The sequence below is a fragment of the Halichoeres trimaculatus genome, unplaced genomic scaffold, assembly GCF_033239565.1.
Source record: "Halichoeres trimaculatus isolate MK-OKI-2021-1 unplaced genomic scaffold, fHalTri1.1 fHalTri1_scaffold_15, whole genome shotgun sequence".
In the NCBI taxonomy this organism is placed as follows: domain Eukaryota; kingdom Metazoa; phylum Chordata; class Actinopteri; order Labriformes; family Labridae; genus Halichoeres; species Halichoeres trimaculatus.
The window spans coordinates 19,889,832-19,911,700 of NW_027437193.1; the positions used below are offsets into that span (position 1 = coordinate 19,889,832).

Consider the following 21,869-nt stretch of genomic DNA (forward strand, 5'->3'; position numbering starts at 1 on the left):
CCGTTTTTGAACCAGGATGTAAATATGCTTTTAATGCCGTTAAAGTAAGTGTTTATTGCTGGGTCATAGACTGTACAAAATACTTTATAAAAAACTTTTAAACTCGCTTTTGTAGGCTAAAATGACGGACAGTGGAAGCATGGCAGAGTGAGACGGGCCCACCGCCTAGTGGGAGAAAGTGTTGCTCATGAAAAAAGAAGTGTTCATAACAAATTTGTACTTAAGTGGACATGGAAAGAAAAACGCAACTTTATGTGAAGGCCTGGAATCTTAAACCACTCAATTCAGTTTATTTACAGCAGATGGATTTGAAAAAAAAAAAAAAAACAGGGAAAAACTAACTCATAATAATTATTAAAAACGTATATGAAAAAAGTACAGAAGTAACGATAAATCATTATGTAATTATTATGTCACTTTTTTTTATAAGCCTTCAGATCCCTGGTGGTCTAGTGGTTAGGATTCGGCGCTCTCACCGCCGCGGCCCGGGTTCGATTCCCGGTCAGGGAACTATGTTTTCTCCTGAAGGAAAGTGTACCAGGAACCCACGGACGATTAGAGCTACCGAAAAAGTGAGTCAAATTGTCTGTAATTATAAAACTCTGAGATCTTTCTATCTATCCATCTATCTATCTTACCTGTGCTGCTGCAGTACCTGCCCTGTGAAGCCTCTATGAAAGGAGCTCCCTTACTACACAATTTCACCTGCACCTGAACGGCCATGATCAATCCACCTGCAGTTTTCCAATCAGTAAAACCCACTTTACACCCCATTTATCAAAGCTATATTTTCGTTCATTGCTTACTTGTTTGAAAATTTCCAGTAAGACCACAGATCAAACAAACTCTGGTACAACAGTTCTTCTCATACTTTGTGTTTGATGAGAGACTGTGCATGAATGCTGTCTAACTCATGGCTCCAAAATCCATTAACCCACCGTGTTTCTACAGGTTAAGATGAAGCATATCTCTGTATGACGCAACCAAATGATGACACAATTTATGTGAGAGACATACCACTAAGTTTCAATGCTTGGTTTAATGTGAACTTTGCCCCCTTACTTACTGTTATGTTCTTGTAAACACTTGTAAATTTGCTTCATTAAAAAAAAAACAAGTTTATTTTATCTTGTGTTTTTTTGACTGTGTTTATGGGTGGACAATGTGTCTCAGCCATCTCCTTGTTGCCCAAAGTGAAGCCACATTAACACTAACTGTTGCTGACATGTTGCATGTTTGCAGTGGGGTTCAGCCGGTCCCACAAATCAACTTCCTCATACTCCTGATGTTTCAAAACATAAATTTCACTCACTATGTTGGCCGATAGGTGTCAGCAGACACCAATGTAAATGCAACAACACGAATGCAAACACCACAACGGGAATGCAAAAGCCACAACACAACGGAAGTACAGCCACAACAGGAATTAAGATGAGTTTTCCTAACGACACAAAAAGTTGTGAAAGTAAGTTAATGACTGTTTTCTTTTATAACTTAAGCTAAATGTAGCTTGAATGCTAACATAAAGAAATATAAGTACCATGAGAGATATCACCAGGTACGAAGCTATATTTATCCTAGGTGAGGTAACTTTTAGAATTTTTCTGTGTTGGTTTGGATAAGTAACCTCTTTTAACTTCCATTGCGTTGTGGTGTTTCCATTCATGTTTTTGCTCTTGCCTTCATGTCATAGCTCTTGCATTTGTGTTGTAGCTTTTGCAAATCATCTGACAACACTGGAATGCAAAAAATAGGGGGATTTTCTAGGATACCAGAAAATGACCCTGTCTGCATATGTCTGGAGCTGGCTCCACCTTCACCAACTGAAACACTTCAATGAAATATCCACTGGGGTTTCAATCAAACTATTTTTTTAAATCAAATTCAAAATCAAAGTTTTTTTTCAGATGCAAAAGTGTAACTCATGAAATATCATGTTAACATGTTTTTTTTAAAGAGCTAATGCTCTAATTAACTATTTAGCTGCCTCTCTGTGTGTCTGTGTTACTTGCAGCCAGAGATCTCATGCAGCATCTTTGGATTAAACTAACTTCAGGTGGATGTTTTTTTTTTCTTTATTTTTTTGGTTTGACTTTAAGCCACAAGTAGGAGACTTGATTTAACTTGAAAAAACATATTACAGATCCCAGGACCATACTCATAAATACGGCGATACAACTTAGGAGCAGAGCAGGAGATGGAGTTAAAAGGTGGAAAACTCCCGCTTAAATTGGGAGTGTTGTCAGGTGTCTTAGGTTTTTACTGATTTCTTTTTTTCAGTCCTCCAGGGAGCTGCAAATGTCAACACAGCTGAAACAAAATTCATGTTCATTTTATCAAACAACTGATAAGCTTAAACCCTGACTTACACCAGTCAGGAGGAGGTAGGCTTTATGACCTATACTGCTGGTAGTCAGCAGGGGGAGCCCTAAATGTTTTGGTTATGTCTTGGGGGATGTTTTCCTTTTTTAACTTTTTAAACATTTCAACACCTGGTTGAAAAAAGTCAGAAACCTTGGCTTAGTTTACAGTCTGTAAACAACTGAAACCACAAAAGCTGAACGCAGACTCTTGAAAACCCTATTTTTATTGTGTTTTTTTTTTTCACAGTAGTGTGTGAAAGACATCTTTAAAATGAAACAGGAAGAAAGCTGTTTCTTGAAGCTCTATACAGTATGTAACGTCACGCTTCTTCCTTCCCCAGAAATGTGTCGCTGTCTTTTCAGTGAGTGGAGACACGGCAGCAGGTAACGTCGTCTGCTTAATACTAATAGAAGTGATAATGTTATTTTAATGTGGAGGATTTTTGAAGTCATTGAAGTATTTATACATAGACTAGATTAACATGTGTTTATCACTCAAGGGGTTTGGAGAGATGGAGAAGTGTTACTGAGAGTTTCAACAAAACAAATAACTGATCTCTTTTTCTGTCCGTTTTGTGATAAATCTAACGTTTTTTACACATCAATTTAAACTCACAAACAAAAAAAAACAGGGTCAACTCTCATTATAAAGAGCTTGTGTTTACTCAATGTTATGTGTTTTTTTTGAGATGCCTTATTTAAGGTCAAAATCTTCATATTGGCAATTAAAAAGGGGAAGTATGTAGAGTCAGGAAATAACCGAATGTGGATGGAGACATCTTCTCTCTGCCCTCTGTGTTTGCTCAAATGGTACATTGCGCTGTTTGTGCTTGTGTCTCTTTAACGTGTGTGTGTGTGTGTGTGTGTGTATGTGTTTGTGTGTGAAACCTCCAAGCTGATTATGGAGCTGCTTCCTGTCCTTGGAATGGGTTTGCTGGTTTGGCTGTCTGGTGAGTAACCTTTAAAAATGAACCATGGATGTAAGGATTAAAAAGTTATGCTTGGTTTCTAGAACAGTTTTGCAAATGTTACATTACTATCAGGGAGGTGTCTCAGTTTCACAACTTTTTTGGTCACATTGGTCAGCAGTTTGCTCTGTGCTCTTACGACTAAAATGTGAAGCTTGGTGTGAAGAGCACTGAACTATGATTCCATAAATGTTTCCTCTAGGTTTACAGCAGCATGCTATAAATCAGACAACTAAAAGTTAATTTTATCTGGTGTTTTATTTGTAGTTGTTGATGGTCTTTGCTACTAAATACTTTATTCTGATTTGTCTGAACTTTTAAACAGATGAACAAAAATGATGAAACTCTTGCTGTTGAGTGATTTATTATGATGTGTGTTAAGGTTGCTCCTGGCATCGCTTGCTTTTCAGACTAAAATACCCTTGTGAGGTTTGGATCAAGTATCTAACACAACAGGATGATTAAAGGTCCCATATTATGCCCCTTTTCTGCAGTTTAATATGGATAATTGATGTCCTCATGAAATGGTAGTAACATGTTTGGTCCAAAAAGCCAATAAATCAAGTACAGCGGCATTGTTTCCAGGCTCTCATAGCCCCTCTGTTCAGAACGGTCTGATTTAGTGGGCGTGACCTTCATATGTAAATGAGCCACCGCTGATACCGCGTCACTGAGAGCGGCGCCACGAGGTCCGACTGCACAATGTTTAGAAAACAGCTAAAGTTAGCATCCTGAAGCTAACACAGAGACAGGGGGACACTGAGGAAAAGCACTTACGTCTGCTCCACAGCACACAGCATTTAAAATACTCACATTTCCAGGGTCCGAGGTTTGTTAGCGGATGATTGGTAATGTGCCTGGATTCAGGACCAGTCTATTCTCTAGCCCTCTGTTGTACTGTCCAAAGTCGGAAAAGCAGTCGGCCGTGAAGTGACTAGCACACACATGCACAGTTTTACTGAGTGTAGCTGGCACATTTCCTTGATAAATGAACTCTAGCCACCTTGACTTGTCTTCTTCCAAGATGGGAAGCTTGAGCATGGAACTGTGTGGTTGGGGGGGGCATCTGCACCATTGGACCAATCAGGTCAGACTTGCTCCTGATTCGTCTAAAAAGGGAATCACTGACATCGGCAAACCCTGGAAATTCCAAACAGCTCGTTTTAGGTCAGTATTTTACATTTACAAGTACTACTAAGTACAGGTTTTTTCATTAAATATCACATTTTGTGGGCTGGGAGGAAAGCCAAAGACCCACAAATTTCACTAAAAGACTTAACAAATTGGTTTTTGCATAATATTGGACCTTTAACAAGAAATCATGTTTGGACAATGTTTGCTAAAAACAAAACAAAAAGAAAACTTCCAGAGGGTTTGGTTTGTTCAGCACATGTTTAGGTATGAGCTGGCTCTTCATTTTGACTCAGAGAGTGACCAAACTCCACACCAAACTCAAATTATTTACCTATTAAGTATGTGCATTTGTAACATATCTCTGAGTGAATGATAAATACTTTCACATGCCTCTACTGAAGGTAAAAATCATAGAGTGGTGCCCTGAGCTACCTGGGAATCACTTGTGCCTCAAGCCAGCTCTGACCACTCAAACAGTCTCAATGATCTTTTCTTAAGAGGAAGTTTCAGCACATTTTCTCTGCTGCATTGGCCTCATGTCACTGAGTTTGTGCTCTAACAGCGGGTATGTGCTCTCTTTGTACAGCGACAGAGGCCAATGATTCAGACGCCTGTCAGGATATCGATTCTTATGGAGATGTGAGCATCAACTAACTTCTTAAACTGAAATAACAATGGATATTTCTGACTTTCTACATTCTGCTATTCATATGTGACAAACTCTTTCAGCTGTCTGTGCATAGTTCTTCAGCTGAAGGAGTTCAGGTTGAGTTAGCTGCAGTAAAAGACGGAGAAAACTTCATATGCCTCCTTTACCCAACAAAACTTCTCAACTGCTCCTGGTCTTTCCTCTCCTTGAAGAAGGATGCTCAGCTTTCTGTCTCCATCAGGTACTTTTCTCATGCAGCTGTGCAACCAGTTGGAAGAAAATACATGAATTGTTTCAAGCACTTGTCTCTCTTTCTGTCTGTTCTTGCAGCATTTGCTCTGATGGATCAACCATTCACTCTCTGAATAATTCGTCTGAGAACAGAGTCGGATCAGTGTCTCTGACTCTGTCAGAGCATCAGGCGCCAGAAGTCATCCTCCAGTTCAACATCACCCTACATGACAAGTGGACGGTTTACTCTTACACTTATGATCCAGAAAATCTGGGTAATACTCCAAAACAAACAGTCCCACAGTGGATGTTTAATATTCATGTGTAAGCTTCACATTTTTGGTCAGAACACACTCTCTGTATGCTTTTTTAAAACTTCCCTAAAAGCAGAGCGTGTGGTTGTAACAGAGCGTGGTGGTAGAATACACTGTTGAAATACTTTGAGTGTGGTAGTTTTACAGTTGGTTGGTTTGCCCACTAAAACCAGTGTAATGTGCCAGATACAGCATGAATTCAGACATGAGGTGTCAAGATGTTTTCTTTTAAGCCACACTGCAGATACCAGAAAAGACATACTCACAGTTGTGGCTAAAATCAGACCTGATACAAGAAATCAGCTTTGGGTTTGATTCTTAAATGCACTTAGAATATTATATAGATTTACTTTTTGACTCAAAAAACACAGCCAATGCCCACATGCTTTGAGATACTCACAAAACCAATTTTAAGCTTTAAAAAAAGGTTTAAAGAGGGGGTATAGTGCTTTTTTTTTTTTGCACTGACCCTCTGGTATCGCTGCAGTACCTTTACGCGAATAACGGCTCTAGAAATTCCTATTTTTCTCACACTGGTGTTTTAGAAAACTCTAATTTCAGCCTCTGCCTGAAAAATTGTAGCTGCTGTCTCTTTAAGGTTCCCCACTCCAAACCCCCTTCCCTTCGATTGGCCAGCCCTCTGAAAGCATGTCAGAGGCAGATCTTGGTCTGTCTCTCCAAAGTGCCATGAACTAGCTAAGAGATCCTTGTGAGATGACCTCATCAATCCAGCAAGTCTTGTGAAAATCTCGCGCTACCATTTTGATCAATTCACTGACAGATTCAGAGATTTCGACAAGATTTGAGTACGTAGCAGTTTGTAAATCTGATCTGATCATTTAGAATGAACATTCAGCATTGTTACTTTATATCTATGTTTGAAATATGGGAAAGTATAACCTTCAAGATAAAACATGATAGTAGGAGTTATTATGGGTACACTGCAGAAGAAGTCCCAAAAACTCATCTGTCACTCGCAGAAGTATTTATATTATCAGGTGAGAGCTGGGGGCTCTGAGATTGTCACTGCAGTGGTCACTGCACCAATGGGTGACATCACAGCAGCTGTATCTTCATCTTATCTAAAGTATGTTGTATGAAGCTAAATGCTACACAAGAAAAGCAGATTACTGACAACACTGAATGCTAACATGCTAACATAACATTTTTCCCTCCAGTCCTCTGTTGAATTTGATGTGATGTGTTTACATCTTGTGTGTCTTCATAGACTGGACCATCTTGGATCAGCTTTTAGGGTGATTGTTGTGACCATAGACTGTACAGAGTGGACAGCGTGGCTCCGCCATTTATCATTGTACGGCCAAAATACCGCCATCTCAGGCGCAGCCATTGTAGCAGTTTGGAGCCAGAGTCTGCGCAGTAGAGACTGTAACCGCTACCAAAGTTTTCTTCTTGAACAGATCAGCCACGCTCCAACTGATGTTTGACAGGATTTTATTCTTTTCTTTGCCACAGCAAACTCTCCATTAACTGTCAAGCACCGTGAAAAACTAGAGCAAAATAACATAGCAACGTAAGACACATACTTAAAAATAAACCTTAACAAAACGTACATATTCAAACAAAATACAATTACATACCGTGTGCGCCTTCTGTCCAGAAATTTAGGAGTTGTCAAAGTCCTTACTTTGTCTCAATATTCCAAAAACAAAATATCTCCTTTGGATTGGACTGCTTGTCTGCATCCCTCAAGTCATTTATGGACCAGAGCAGCCCATGCGCCTCTTCCAATTAATCATGTGAACACTGCATGACACTACCCATCCCAATACAGTGTTTCACCAGCAGGTGTCAGCAAAGGACAAGACAAGGTGCACACATCCTAAAACAAATATTGATACAAAAATAGAAACAAATATACATACAGAAACCATCTCTGTGCGACAGCTACAGAGACAATGAGGGATTCTGGGAGAATCTGAGTGGAGCTGGGTGACAAAAATAATAATCATTTTTTTCTTTTGAGAGTCTAATCACTTCCTGACTCTACCTCCCGACATATTTTACAACCCCTGAAAAAAATACACGAGAACGGCAGCTGTCAATCATTGTTAAACGTTACTTAAAACCTTGTTTTTAACCTTGTATAACTAATGAAAACAAAACTTTTCAGAAAAAAGAGGACTTGGATACAAGACAGCCAAATAATGTCTTCAAATCACCACAACAATCGGACGTGGGAAACATTTCTACGGGGTGTATTAATTTTTTAAAGTTTGACCACAGCCCATCTGAAATGGTTGGAAAGCCGTATTTTTAAACCTATACTGCAGCCAGCCACCAGGGGGAGCAGTTTTTGTAGAGACCTCACTTCGAGCCGAGCAAGCGGACGTCCATTTTTTTTTACAGCCTATTGTTATGACACCTGGATCACATTTCTATTGTTGTTTGTGTCTCAGAGGTCCTGCCTCCGCCACGGGACGTCTCTGCATCAATCAAAAATGGAGCTCTACTGGTGACGTGGAGCAAGCCCATCAACGTGGCTGACTCTGGCCCCCACTGCTTTGAATACCAGCTGGACATGGGCGACCAGGTGCAGTAGATGTGGGATATGGGGGTCTATGCTCCAATACTTAGTAAACAATTTAGTGCCTTAGTTTAGGTAAATCAAAAGAAGAAATAGAAAAAAATCTATAAAGAAATCATGAGTCTGTGAGTCTGACGGTGAGCCCACTGAGTGTTTTTCTTCAATCTGGTGAATCTCACAAACAGGAGCGACCCACTCACTTACAAACGCGGCTGAACTACACAGAGCCCCATGCAGATCCCAGCCGCACCTACAAAGTGAGGATGAGGACGAGGATGACGGACTCGTGCATGGAGAGGTCTCACTGGAGCGAATGGAGTCACACAGTCAGTGAGTGATTTCCGTTGAACCATCTCAAACAGTGTTTGAAACAAAAACTTAACACATTCCTCACTGAGTATTTGTGTGTTTGTAGCTGTGGAGCGAACAGATAAACTCAACCTTCTCATCGTTATCTCTATTTCACTTGGACTTCCCATGATCCTCCTTGCTTTGCTGCTGTTGGTGCGCCATCAGAGGTACACTTCTGTTCAACTTCCTAACTTTTTATATTCTCAGTGCCGGCGGCAAATTCTGTCCTCTCGTATAAAACCTAACCCTGATGACAGCAGGGGCATGAAGTGCAAAAAGATTCATAAAGGGGAAGTGAGAGAAGTTTTGAGTGGTGGTAGCGTCTTTCTGTCTTGCAAAGCACCACAAAACATCCAACCTACACTTCCTTTGGGTGCAGAAAGACACTCTAAAAAAAGACGCAGAGGGGGAAATGGTAAAAAAAAAAAAAGACAAATGGAAACAAAAAGAAGCACAAACGTTTAACCTCTGTAGTTTCACTTTATTGATGCATAAAAACTGGAAGACTAACAGAGATTTTGTTTATCTGGTTCAAAATCTGTCTGAAATAAGAGCTGATTCTTTTGCTGATTGCCCATTAAACTAGTGTGTGTGTGGTTTTTGTGTTTTAGGTTGTATGAAGTCTTGTTTCCTCCTATCCCCCGCCCCCCACAAAAGTACAAGAGTTTCTTGGAGAAAAATGACATGCTCACTGTAAGTTAAAGCCCTCACACACACACACACACACACACACACACACACACACACACACACACACACACACACACACACACACACACACACACACACACACCAAGTGTAAAATCACACATTCTGCCACTCCCCAAACCACAAACACTCTTTACAGCTGATGCCACATTTTGTGTTGTTCTCAGTTCTTCCACCCCGCCCCGTCAGCCGAGCCGCTGGAGGAGATCACACAGGTGGAGGACACAGAAAGGAAATCTTGAGATTTTCCCAAAGACCCATTCAATACAAACTCCCCTCTGCACCATCTGCAGAGAGAGACCAGTTTTTACCTTGTAAGTGTGTTTTATGTGCAACATGTTTTTTTTTGTCACTTGTATATTTGAGGTCATGAAGCGTAGCAGACAGATTAATAAAAACATGTGAAGGTGGAGTCTGCTTGGTATATCACTGAGGATTTACTCTGCTCAGTTATTCTTCTTACTCAACTTTTTAGTAATTAATGCAGACAAAAGTTAAGAGTACATCTGTAACATACAAGTCCTCTGTATGAGCTGGTGTTAGCTGGTCCTAAACCAAAGTTTCCGCTCAATGTGAACTCGTTTGTACTGTAGAAAAGAAGTTGTACATTTTACTATTTGTTCTTTTTTTAATTGATTTTACATGTGAGATCAGGTTGTCTCTGGAAACACTGGGACAGACATGAATTATTTGACGCATCTGGGTGATCACATGGGATAAAAACATGTTTAATTTCATTGTTTTGGATGTGTTTTCATTTGATTCTGATTATATTTGATTTTGATGTATTTAATTTATAAAAAGGCAGTTTGAGACAATGCTGGGAAATACAACTTTGTATGATGATAAGAGAAATAATGGCTGATAATACCTCGATTGAAGCACAAGGTCTTTGTGTCTGAAAATGTCTGAGCAAAGAGAAAAAGTGAGTAACGTTCACAGCTCTGCAGTCAAAACAAACCGCGAGGGAGGAACTTCTGAGAAAATGTGTCACTTCTGACTGGAACAGTTTAGCAAAAGTACCATGGTCCAGCGTTTAATAACACAAAATATTGTGGATTCGGTGTCACCTTTGTCTGAGAGAAGCTAAACTAGAAAAAGTCACGCGGTCGATAAGTTTGCCCACACCTCTACTGCAGTTCCTGTTCTGAGACAGAGTTTTAGATGAGATAACAATGTGTGAACCACAAAGATCAGATAGATCTCAACAATCAAGAGACACTTCCCCAAAAAAACACAACTTACACAGCCATCCAGACATTTTCTGTGTATTCAAAGAAAAAACACACAAAAGATCACGGCTCTTAAAATATTGTCTGTCTTTCAGAACGCAGAAAAATCTAACAACACGTCTGAGTGTGAAGGCAGCAGCTCTGCTCACGTGAAGTTTCACACGATCTCTGGCATTGACTCTGTCAGAGATGGTGTGAAAGATATCAGCACAGCATCTCTCACAACACACTCCAAAATTACATTCATAGAATCAAAATAAATGTTCCCATGCTTACCTGGAAACAATTGACAAAAAATGTGTAACTTTTTAATAACAGCAACAAAAATTCTACTCATTATATGAAAATATTGTACCAGCAGTGAGGACAATCCAGACAGCTGAGATTAAAATAAAACAAAAGAAAGTCTTCAGTCCATGTCTGTCCACTGAGTGATGTGCTGGTCAGTACACAGGTCGTGCATGTTTCTTCGCCATCTCGCTTCAATAGACGGAGCTGCTGCCACATGTTTCCATGTAGATGATGTCTATGGATAAAATCATGAAACTGTGTTAGAGTTTAGACAAAACATATCAAAAACAAAATTTTTACTCATTAAACTTTGAGTTTCCTTTGACATTTTTCAAGTAGTTTCAAATGTGCGACAGATTTTCTTTTTCTTTTTGCACAACAACCTCCTACACATTCTGTATCTGCAGAAATGAAGCTATCACGCAGCAATGACAAACTTCTCATGGAACCGGCATGGTAGTAAAGAAACTTTTCATTTAGTTTGGTTCATAATTTTGTCGGTCTAAAACTGGTCTCCTATTTATTATTATCTTTAAGTGGAAGCCCTGAAAGATCATTATGAAGCGCATCTTAAATTCTCTATTATCTAAAGATAATGCATTTTCTCTCTCCAGAAATGTTTCTTAAAAATGATTACTTCCTCCCACAGATTCAGCTGCTCTACTCCTTTATTTCAGTCTCTCAAAATTCTCTCCATATATAATCTCAACTATCTGCATTTGTGTTTGTTTATTTCTGCTTATGTTAAAAATGTACTTCCTGTCCATTTCTATAATTTTTTTCAGTTTAATTCACAAATCCATCATCACAATACAAGGTCAGCCAATAATCTTCATCCAGCATTTTTCAGGACAACTTTTTCTCAATTCTCCATTAGATTCAGAGAACCACATTGTTGGAATAACTTACAGGGACATGTCAGAAACAGCACCAGTTTTAAATCATTCAAAAAAAACAAACAAACGATACAGTTTTTATTAGAACAGTTAGCCAGTACTCCACCATAATCTTTCACTTTTCTGTTCTACTTTGCAAAACTGTATTGATTTTTTTCTTCTTCCTCTTCTTTGACTTTATATTACTATTTCCAATGCTGTAATAGGTTTTATAGATAGATGTGTATAGGTATTTATGCATGTATGTAGATAAATATGTTTGCATGTGTATGTATACGAATACATTGGTATGCGTATGTGTGTATATGTATATATTTCAATAACATTCTTGTGCTTGTCTTTTGGAGGGCCACTTGACAAGCCCTTATGGGTTTTTGGCCCCTTCAGCACTTTTTTTTTTTTTTTTTTTTTGAAGTCACTGTTTTTTTTGTTCCATTAATTATGTTCTGTTACTTTTTTGTATGTTCATCTTTCTATACGTGCAATAAACAAATAAATATATATAACGAGTTCATTTCAGCTGTTTTCTTAAGATCTTGACTAGTTCATCTCATTATCTTGAAAAAGCAAAGTTTTTTTTCCCTCAAAATAATTGGATAATCTATCGTTTTATCCTGAGATAATGCAATTATTTTCTGGCAATTTAAAAATCAAAACAGTATGTTGGCACTGTCATTGGCCACAAGAGGCTGTGCCAAGCCGCCTGTCTGCTGCTGCTGCCCACATGATTGAAATAAGTAAAGCCTTTTGTTGTTGTTGTTGTTGTTGTTGTTGTTGTTGTTGTTGTTGTTGTTGTTGTTGTTGTTGTTGTTGTGGTTGTTGTTGTTCTCAATAGCAAAAGCTTGCTTTTTGGCATTTGGCATGCTGCATGATAGTAATGAAAACAAAATGTCTTCTCAAGGTAACATGAAAAGAATTAAAATCTCAAGAAAACACCTGAAATTTACTAATTGCCCTAAGAAAATAGGAGGAAAAAAGGATTGTATCATTACCTCATTGGGCTTCCATATACAACAGATCTTCAACACTAGAATTTTTAGCAATACTGTCTTGGCAACATTTCACTGGTTGTGAATCATGATTCAGCAGGTTGCATAAGTAAAAACACGTTATAGTTTCCAAATAACTCAATTTCTACTCTGAATGTACCTACTTATGCCAGTTCAACATTAATTTCCTTATATAAGAAACAAATGTACTGAATGCTTAATATATGAAATGCAATAAAATGACAGGTGACAGTTTTGTAAACAAACTTCCTGATATACCTGCTGTGACAGATTTGAGACACACTTTGGTTTTACTACAAATCAAGCCCTGAAATATTGAGTAGCTTTACATCACAGCAGTCTATTGAACATACTTTGTGAAGTTTTAGGAACAAATTAAAAAGTTTTTCTTTCTTTAACAAAAATCCTTGAAAACAGACATGTGGCTCGCTGACTGACTGCAGCTGCTTTGGATTTCTCAGTTGAAGGCCCTCTGGTGCATGAAGCACTGATCCCTGGTGGATTAACTGTGCACTGCATGGGTTTGATCAAATGCATCAGGTTCTCAGGAATAAAATATCACACTGCTGTTATGGAGGTCTCAGAAACACATGCACCACAAATGATCTCCTTAGCTTTACAGGCAGCCTTTTCTTTCCAGGTTCAGTAGCAGCAAGAGACACATTCAACTGGTTAAGGTAAAGAGATGATAAGGAACTGCTCCGTCGACATGGGGGAACCAAAATCAACACTAAAGAAAAAATTCTAAGGAGTAAAACATGTAAAAGGATTGTCGAAGTGGAAATTTCAGAGGCAACAAAATACAGTTACTTCTTTTTTTTCATTTTAGGAAAAGAGGTTTGAATAAGTAACACTTTCACTTTATGGCAAAAGTAAAAGAAAATCATGTTTCTCAAATAGTTAGCACATTGAGTCAACATGTACAGAACATGTCAATTGCTGAAATAAAATTGTTTCATATCTTAAGTTTTTTTCTTTTGGTTTAGTCATTAGTAACATCAGAGATCGACTAAACTCCCACTCAATAATAACATTTATAAATTAATTTCCTTCTTAAGCTTTGATCAGTTTTATAATAATTAGGTACAGTTATACATTTTTTTAAATTTAGATATTTAGACTAATGTATGACATTTAGTTTGGTTGTAGTAGTAAAAAAGAAGAGCCAAAGTGACAGAGTTTAAGATGTTTATGTGATTCCACCAAAGGTCAGTAACACCTGAATCATTTTCTGTGATGTCCCCCACCCCTTGTGTGTGTGTGTGTGTGTGTGTGTGTGTGTGTGTGTGTGTGTGTGTGTGTGTGTGTGTGTGTGTGTGTGTGTGTGTGTGTGTTACCTTGTCCAGAGCTGTTGTGTAACTGTGTTTTGTCCAGTGGATGTGTGAGGGGCACTATTCCGATTTCAGAGGATGCTCTTCTGTACGTTTCTATCAGTCCTTCCAGAGTCCTGAACGTCTGCTGTCTGACCTGTGAACCCTGCCAAACAAAACACACAAACACATGTTTTAACAAGCTACACATGCATGAGTGTGCATGTGTGGGTGTCTTCACTGCATGCAGGAGTAAACTCACCTCAAGTTGGAGAGACCAGCCGCTGGTGGACCGGACAATCCTGTAGGTGTGGACAAACGGCGTTTTCCTGTAAAAGCAGAGTTTAACAGTTTGAATGATTTCATGGAAATGCTTAAAAATTTAAACCTGCATTTAGGTGTACATAAATGTTCCAGCTTGATGGTTACGTTTAGAAAAGAAGAGGTGTGTGTGCGTGTGTGTGTGTGTGTGTGTGTGTGTGTGTGTGTGTGTGTGTGTGTGTGTGTGTGTGTGTGTGTGTGTGTGTGTGTGTGTGTGTGTGTGTGTGTTTGTGTAAGCAGAGCTTGTCATGACTGATTTCTGGCTACTTAAATTGCTCCAACTAGGTTATTTCATATTTGCTTCCACAACAATTCAAAATGCTTCACACAAGGTAGAGGAAGCACAAGCCACAAAACAAGAGAGAAAAAAAACAGAATGCAAACTGCAAATGCAAAAGTTTCAAAAAAAACCCACAGAAGTCGCAACAGCCTCAAAATAATTGTTGAATTACTGAATTGATATAAAAGTTTAATTTGAAAAATTCCGGTTTTGAGCAGACCTGACAGTGGCTGTGAGTTAATAGATCGAATATCTGAAACATGAAAACTGCTCGCTGCTTGTGTCTGCCTCTGTGATCAGAAAGCGGACCTGTACCTGACTTCACTTTTATCAGTTCAAATAATCAAACATAGAATTCACATTTTTTTAAAACTCTGAGACCAAAGTAAGAGAAAATAACAAAAACAAATTAAAGAGAGCACGACATCTAATGGCTTAATTCCCAACACATATTTGAAAGTTGTTAAAACAGTTTAATTTGTATAATATTCACAACCTGTCAATTTTGTTTCATTTTCTTGTTTGAGTTTGTACATTTTTAATGATAACATCTCAAAATCATCTTTTCTGGTTTGATTTTAACGGTCAGTCACATTTTTCCTCACTGCTCTAAAGTCTGAGTTGAAGTTTTGCACTCTTCTGAGTATTTATTTTGTGCTTCAATAAGTTTTGTTCTCTTTTACATTTAATTATTTTATTTTTTTAAGAATTGTTGTGGACATTTTTTAGCTTTAAACTTTCAGTCAGACTCTGAACTATATCTATTTTCAAATGCAAATCACATGCTTACATATTTGTACTTCAGTATCGTTCTGAATGCATGAATTTTACTCGAGCTTATCTTCTGATTTTGACAAAAATAACAAAGATGCTTTAAAAAAAATCAAATCTTATGATGAATATATGCATTAAGTCATGCAAAATCTTCTTACATAATTTGACTCATTGAGAGTTATAAAGTGTGTTACAGATGAGTTCATATGAACATGGATAGAGAAAGGAAAAGTGATCAGAGGCATGGCAACCCACTGACCTCGATTTGGACAGTGAGCGTCCTGCATTAAAGGCTGTAACTTAAAAACACACCAACCTGATAAGTAACTATTCTGAGAGTCTGAAATCTTACAGAATAATAATGAGGTGCTGGCTGAAGTAAAACAGAGCAAAGCTCATCTCTGCTTCTGTTGCTTGAACGGCTTCATCCTGTATCTGTGCCTTTGCGCCTGTGTTTTAACCACACTCTATACGTGAAGGCACAACAGGAGACAAGAGTTAAATATAAACCAAAAGCCATGAACTCTGTAAACACATCAACATTTAAACACTGAATTGTCACTATTCAGAACAAGAACTTAATAACTGGATCAAAATGAACACAAAAAGGAAGAAAAAACAAGAAATAGTTTGTTCATAAGCTAAAGAAAGTAAGTTCCTGCAAAGGGAGTTATTTCTGCCGAAAAAAGTTTCATCATGCTGACTTCAAGGACGTGATTAATAAAAAAAGCAGCAGAACTTTAAACTTCTTTGTCATCTTATGTGATATAAGGCTTCAGTCTTTTCCTGTTAGATAAAATCAGTCTGTGTATATTGACGGCACACACCCTGCTCACAGCTCACCTCACACACAGGCAGAAGGCTCCCTGCACGCTCCCACTGTCTCTCAGCAGAAAGCTGCCGTCACGTCCAAACCTCTCCAGCAGCCTCTCTGTGGCCTCGCTTCCAATCCTCCCGTAGTACACGGACCGGACCAGGCTCCCCTCACTCTCCATGCTGCCTCTGAGCCTGAAGACCTGTTTGTGAGCGAACGTGTGAGTGTGGGGTGCAGCAGGTCTGTCGCAGCAACCTGAGTGTGAGAACGATGAAGGGGGCAGGAAAGGCTTTTCTGCTTTGGTTTTCACACTTTTCTGCTCTGCCGTTGCAACTCACATCACGCGGATTGTCAAACTGTGATGACTTCTGACTGATGAAAGGTGGAAGTATGTTTTTGCCTCTACTGATGTGTGGCCTTTTGAATATGGTTCCTGTTTTGCACGCCACAAACCAAAAAACTGTTTCACCCTTTTATTGTCTCCAAACTTGACTTTTTGATAACCCCTCCAGACATTGACATGAAATTCTATCATGGTACATTTTCAACATTGAATTAGATGCAGCAAAATAAACCTTAGGTGGTCACATTCAGCAACACTGATCCATTTAAATCAATGAATCATCCTGTTGATGGCGTGGTCCTTGTTTGTGTATCAATCCTGTTAACATCCATGTTTTATTATAATTTCTGATCACCTCAATAGAAAGAGGTCAGCCATTCAGCTTGGTAGACTGTTGCATACAATAAGGTCACCCACACAGGAACTGGCAGCTGATCCACACAAACACACATACACCAGCAAGTGAAAAGTGAGGTACTAAGAATGGTTTATGGTAACTGTTTTTAACACAACATCGCTTACTTTCTCATGAAACGACAGCTTATTTCAGTCTTTACCCTGACCACTAAACTTTAGACCATGAACAGAAACTCGGTGACAGCTAACTCTGGTTTCGGCAGAGGTGTTCAAAGGTGTGAAGAGGTCAGAAAATGGGGCCACTGTTTTGGAAAATTCTTCACTTACAAAAAGCAAAGAGGTAAAGATGAGCAGGGTTCATTTGCCGCTTTGCAAACAGCTGCAGCATTTTCTCCAGTAAGTCACCTCAGTCATGACCCCAACTACATATACCAGTTTACCTTCAACACCTTAAAACAGATGAGTTTTATTCGTACGTATCCCCACACACAGTTTGTACCTTTTATGACATCAGGTAAAGAGGGCAGAATCATTTTGCTTCAGGTGATACAAAAGGTTAAAAATAGGTTACAGTGAAAACAGACGTTTAGAGCTGATGATGGGCATTTCATGGATTTTGGAGACAGTACCTGGTAGAAACTTGGGGAACTGTGTTTTTTTCTTCTTCTTTGGGTCACCCTGTAAACTTTTCAACAAGTTTCAAGTGTTTAAAAACTGCAGTTGATTGAGGATTATTGGCTGGCTTCAGAAGCACCAGAAACCATACACATACGCAAATTCAGAAAAGTCTATCACTACAGCAAAACAAACAGTTTTGGTTTCTATTGGAAAAGGTTCAACAGTGGCAATTTTTTTCATTAGCTGACATTTTGAAGATATTAAACTTCCCAGTTTTGCCCATATAAGGTCACAGCTGACTTGGGAGACAGCTGGGAACCCTGTAGCTGTCTGCAGAGAGGCCAAAGGCCTGCCTCTTTACCTCATCCAAACAAAGCTAAGGTAAGCTAATCTGTTAGTTGATATAGCCTCAGCTGATGATGGCCTTTAACACCGTGTATCAGAGCACATGGGTGCCATCATGGTGAGGATGCCCATAAATTATATAATCTGTGCTTTTCAACACTTATAGCTCTTGCTTACTCTAACCACAGTCCCCAGATCTTGTTATTGTGGTTGCCAGATGTGCATAAATAAAAATGACATCAATAAAAAAGAGCACCGAAATAACCCAGCTTTGTTAAGTTCATGCATGATCTTAATCTTCTTTGCCCTAGCTTCGGTCTTCTCCATCTTTTAAAGAGTTGAGGGTGTGAAGCTCTGCAGAAAACCTCTCACATAGATCTCTGTTGGCCTTCAGGAATCCAGTCAGCTTCTTCAACTGCTCAGAGTCCTAAGAAGGAAACACAAAGAGGGATTAAATGTCATAAATGTCTGAGTGTGGAAGTTCCAGTGTAGGTCTGTATTCAGTCTCCTCACCTGTATCTTTGCTTCATCCTCATCCTCAGCAGGAAGAAGCTCCTGCAGCCTCTCTTTCAGCAACTCAGCCTCCCATTGGCTGATTGAGTCAGCACTGATTTCCCATTGGCTGACAGTATCAGACTCTATTCCATTAAGGTCAGAAGAATCCACTCTGTCAAGACCAGAGACCCATATGGACAAATCAACAGTCAGCATCTGGACAAAGAAAAACAAAACGGTTACACAAAACAGCACCAATGAATCAGGTGCAATGGCACACACACACACACACACACACACACACACACCTCCTCGATCTGTCGGCCAGCTGCTGCCATCTGAGGGACATTTCTGAACTGAAGCAGGAGGTTTCTCAGAGCGGCCTCATAGTGCCTCATCCAGTCATCTTTAACGCCCAGCTCACAGGAATGCATCAACTCGTTCCTGTGATGAATCACCTGCAGACACACACACATCAGTCATACTTTCATACCACCTGCGAACGCCCATGCCTTTTTGAGTCAGTCAATAAAAATCTAACTCTTTGTCTCTGTTGACAATGTTGAGATAAATCCCGCCCATTCCTGCTCTGCTGGTTGATCTGAGCATGATCTGGACTGAAAGTAAAGTGCTGAATGTTTTACTTTATCAGCACCAATAGGCGTGTTTTTGGCGTCACATTGGTCAGTCCAATCAAACAACCATCCCCAGTTTCTTTCCACACGCAGGAGCTGTGGTGTGGCATTGCTGTCTTTAAAGCTGTATACTCAGGATCACTGTGTCTGGAGAACACTTTCTATCTGAATAAAGACACTGGAAGCTTCAAACTTCGGACCTGTGTTTCTGTTGGGCCTTCATTTTTTTTTTTAAACAGATCGATTTTCAGTCCAGATGAACAAGAAGAGCTTTATAAAAACTTCCAGTGGTTACCTCTCTCACAAATTTATGATCCACAGAGCCAAAACAGTCGCAGAAGTTAATCAGGTTGAGCAGAGCGGAGGCATCACACTGATCTGCACTCTTCACTTTGCCCTGACCCCGAGGCATGTAAGCCTGCAGAGAGGGAGGAAGAGGAGGAGAGATGAAAAGAGAGGGGGCCATTAGTTTTAAACATTCAAGTGAAAATCCTGATCCTTTAAAGAACTTTTCAGTCTGTAGTACCAATGCTGCAACACAATCAAAGCTAGCGATTGTCTGATGATGTTATTGTGCAGATTGAAGTTCAGAGCGTGTGTGTGTGTGTGTGTGTGTGTGTGTGTGTGTGTGCATTAAGGAGGTGTGTATGGAGTACCTTGGCCAGCTCCCAGTGGTCTGTTCTCCAGTGTGGAGGGAAACAGTTGTCCCAGTTCACTGTGGCCTTTCTGTGTGTGTGGTGTCTCAGGATCTCTGTCTGCCACTCCGAACACGATCGGCACGCAGAGGTAAGCTGCACAAACATATCCACAAAACTAACCGTCAGAAAAAAGTAAATCAATACGATTTCAGTACTGCTTCCTAACCCATCTCGATCATGTTTTGATTAGAGATGTTGATCTGAAGCAGCTTGGCGTTTTGGGGGTAAAAGCCAACCCCAGTGATGTGTTGGTCTCTCTCTTTCCACTAGGACTCACCCCAGCAGTGACACACACAGCTTTTGACTTTAAATTATGATACATATTCTCATACTGGTCGTTAACTTTAGACAATTTTTTTGTTTTTTATATTTGTTTGTTTTTGTTTTGCGTTAGGTGTCTTGTCTTGTTTGTGATGTTGTCTTGTGTCCTTTTTATTATTATTATTATTATTTTTATTTAAAAAGGGGAAAAAATAAAAATAAAAATGGGTTATATGTTTGTTGATATGCAAATGGAATGTGCATTGATTAACTTTGTTTCCCCCCTGAGCGAAAGAGGAGCTTCATTGTTGTTTTTGTTGTCAAATAACGTGTACAATCCTTAAAACGTGAAATAAAAAATAATTATTAAAAAAAAAAATTAGACTTTATGCACTTATGGTTTGCCATTCACTTCAGTGTCCATGCCTGTTTGTGATGACCCCTGAGCCAGGTTATGACATATGTAAGAGTCATGTCTCTTCTGCAACTCTGAACAAAGGGAACAACACAACTGTGTCTTTGGGACAACAACAACAAAAACAGGTCAAACTACCAATAGGATAGTAGGTCCAGGGCAATACAGTTACATAGAAGTTGCGAGCACATTAAAAATATGAGCTAATAAAGCAACAAAAGAGATTACCACCGAGGAAATCAACATTTTAACTGTGGCTGGCTGGTTAAATGACAGCTCCAAGTGTGTATAATGATTTCAAGTTACCACCCAAGGTCAAAATATTATTTCAGTCTTTTTTTTTTTTTTTTTTAAAGCTTACATAAATAGTTTAATTTATATTTCACTACCTGACTCATGTTGATGTCTCAAAACAAATTGATTTATACCAAAAATTAGTGTAACATATCGCTCTATCATCCCTTAACAAATCATGAACCACTATCCTCCTCTGTTTCAGCACACCGCTCATACGTTTTCTCTGATGCTTTCTGTATATTTGTGTTGACATATGTAGCTAGTTATAAAACGTAATAATAAAAAAACTTTCCCATTTGCTTTCACTTTTGGGCCTTAACTCATTATTTCCTTCACTTGTTTACTGTGGGACATATGTAGATGTACTGAAAGTCAAATACTGACTCACGCCCCGTGTCTCAGTTTGTATCACATAAACCGCCGTGTTATGTCCTCAAAGGGACACCGAAAGAAGAGCTTTATCAGTAAATTATCAAAAATGATTTCAACACTTAATCCCAGGCTTGTTCATTCAACCTTGTTCCCCCTCGGTAAGCATGCAGACGTGTCGCAGGGTTTCCTCAGCCGGCTGTTTCTGTGGAGCAGGTCACCGTGGAAAGCCCTCATGTGGCGGGTGATGAATGGATGAAGAGCCTCCTTCAGGATGAGCAGACATCGTCCCGCTTTCAGCCAGTTTTTGTACTCTCTGTCGTTCAGACGGACCGCAAGATCTTCCAAAACCATCCTGCTTTCTCTTCAGGACAGAAAACACAACAAAGAGATAAACTAGTTCAGACAAAGTCCTCGTCTTTGGCTCCGCCCCTGTCTGTGCTGTCAGCTGAGTGGCCACAAGAGGGCGCTGTCTACCTTTGTAACTGAAATAAGAAGCCACTTTAGGTTTCCTGTAAGTGAAAGCTCAGGGAAACTGACATGAGTATTTTTTTTTCTTGCCTAGTTGTGGTTACACCTCTGTATCCTTCATGAGTCAGTTAATGTGGTTGTCACAGATATCACAACATTTGTACGACTGTGTAAAGCTGCTCTGCCTCCTTTTACCAACATGAATCCATATAAGCCTGCTGGGCACGTCTTGTCCACCTTTAAGAAACAGAGGTAATGTTGAGTTCAGAGCATATGAACAGCTATGTAACATATTTTTTTAAAATGTTGGCTTCATCATGAATTTCAACAGCCGTGTTTGCTCATTTTACTTTTAAATGTACTTGCCTATG

At 39.3% G+C, this 21,869-nt stretch overlaps 3 protein-coding genes and 1 non-coding gene across 5 annotated transcripts; 2 read left to right on the top strand and 2 right to left on the bottom strand.

Annotated features, from left to right (window-relative positions):
* The first annotated feature begins 438 nt into the window (after positions 1-438).
* On the top strand, positions 439-510 carry trnae-cuc (transfer RNA glutamic acid (anticodon CUC)). Its single transcript has one exon. It is a non-coding gene; the product is annotated as a tRNA-Glu (tRNA).
* On the top strand, positions 496-11,844 carry LOC141803880 (uncharacterized). Of its 2 annotated transcripts, XM_074687924.1 has the most exons (11): positions 496-572; positions 2,705-2,747; positions 3,259-3,313; positions 5,052-5,104; positions 5,195-5,355; positions 5,445-5,620; positions 8,080-8,213; positions 8,393-8,537; positions 8,623-8,725; positions 9,170-9,251; positions 9,434-11,844. In XM_074687924.1, the coding sequence occupies exons 3-11, from the start codon at positions 3,265-3,267 to the stop codon at positions 9,506-9,508; spliced, it is 978 nt and encodes a 325-aa protein (XP_074544025.1). In that variant the 5' UTR covers positions 496-572; positions 2,705-2,747; positions 3,259-3,264; the 3' UTR covers positions 9,509-11,844. The 2 variants fall into 2 exon arrangements, with proteins under 2 accessions (XP_074544025.1, XP_074544026.1); XM_074687925.1 differs by lacking the exons at positions 496-572; positions 2,705-2,747 and having other exon boundaries at positions 2,783-3,313.
* LOC141804265 (SH2 domain-containing protein 1A-like) lies at positions 10,981-17,427 on the bottom strand. Its single transcript, XM_074688607.1, has 5 exons — positions 17,394-17,427; positions 16,224-16,449; positions 14,268-14,334; positions 14,033-14,171; positions 10,981-11,024 (listed from the first exon to the last, which is right to left on the bottom strand). The coding sequence occupies exons 1-5, from the start codon at positions 17,425-17,427 to the stop codon at positions 10,981-10,983; spliced, it is 510 nt and encodes a 169-aa protein (XP_074544708.1).
* On the bottom strand, positions 16,667-21,471 carry LOC141804481 (uncharacterized protein CXorf38). Its single transcript, XM_074688928.1, has 6 exons — positions 21,175-21,471; positions 19,644-19,778; positions 19,283-19,405; positions 18,661-18,810; positions 18,371-18,568; positions 16,667-18,284 (listed from the first exon to the last, which is right to left on the bottom strand). Exons 1-6 carry the CDS (start codon positions 21,379-21,381, stop codon positions 18,165-18,167), a joined length of 933 nt encoding a protein of 310 aa, XP_074545029.1. The 5' UTR covers positions 21,382-21,471; the 3' UTR covers positions 16,667-18,164.
* Positions 21,472-21,869: the final 398 nt, after the last annotated feature.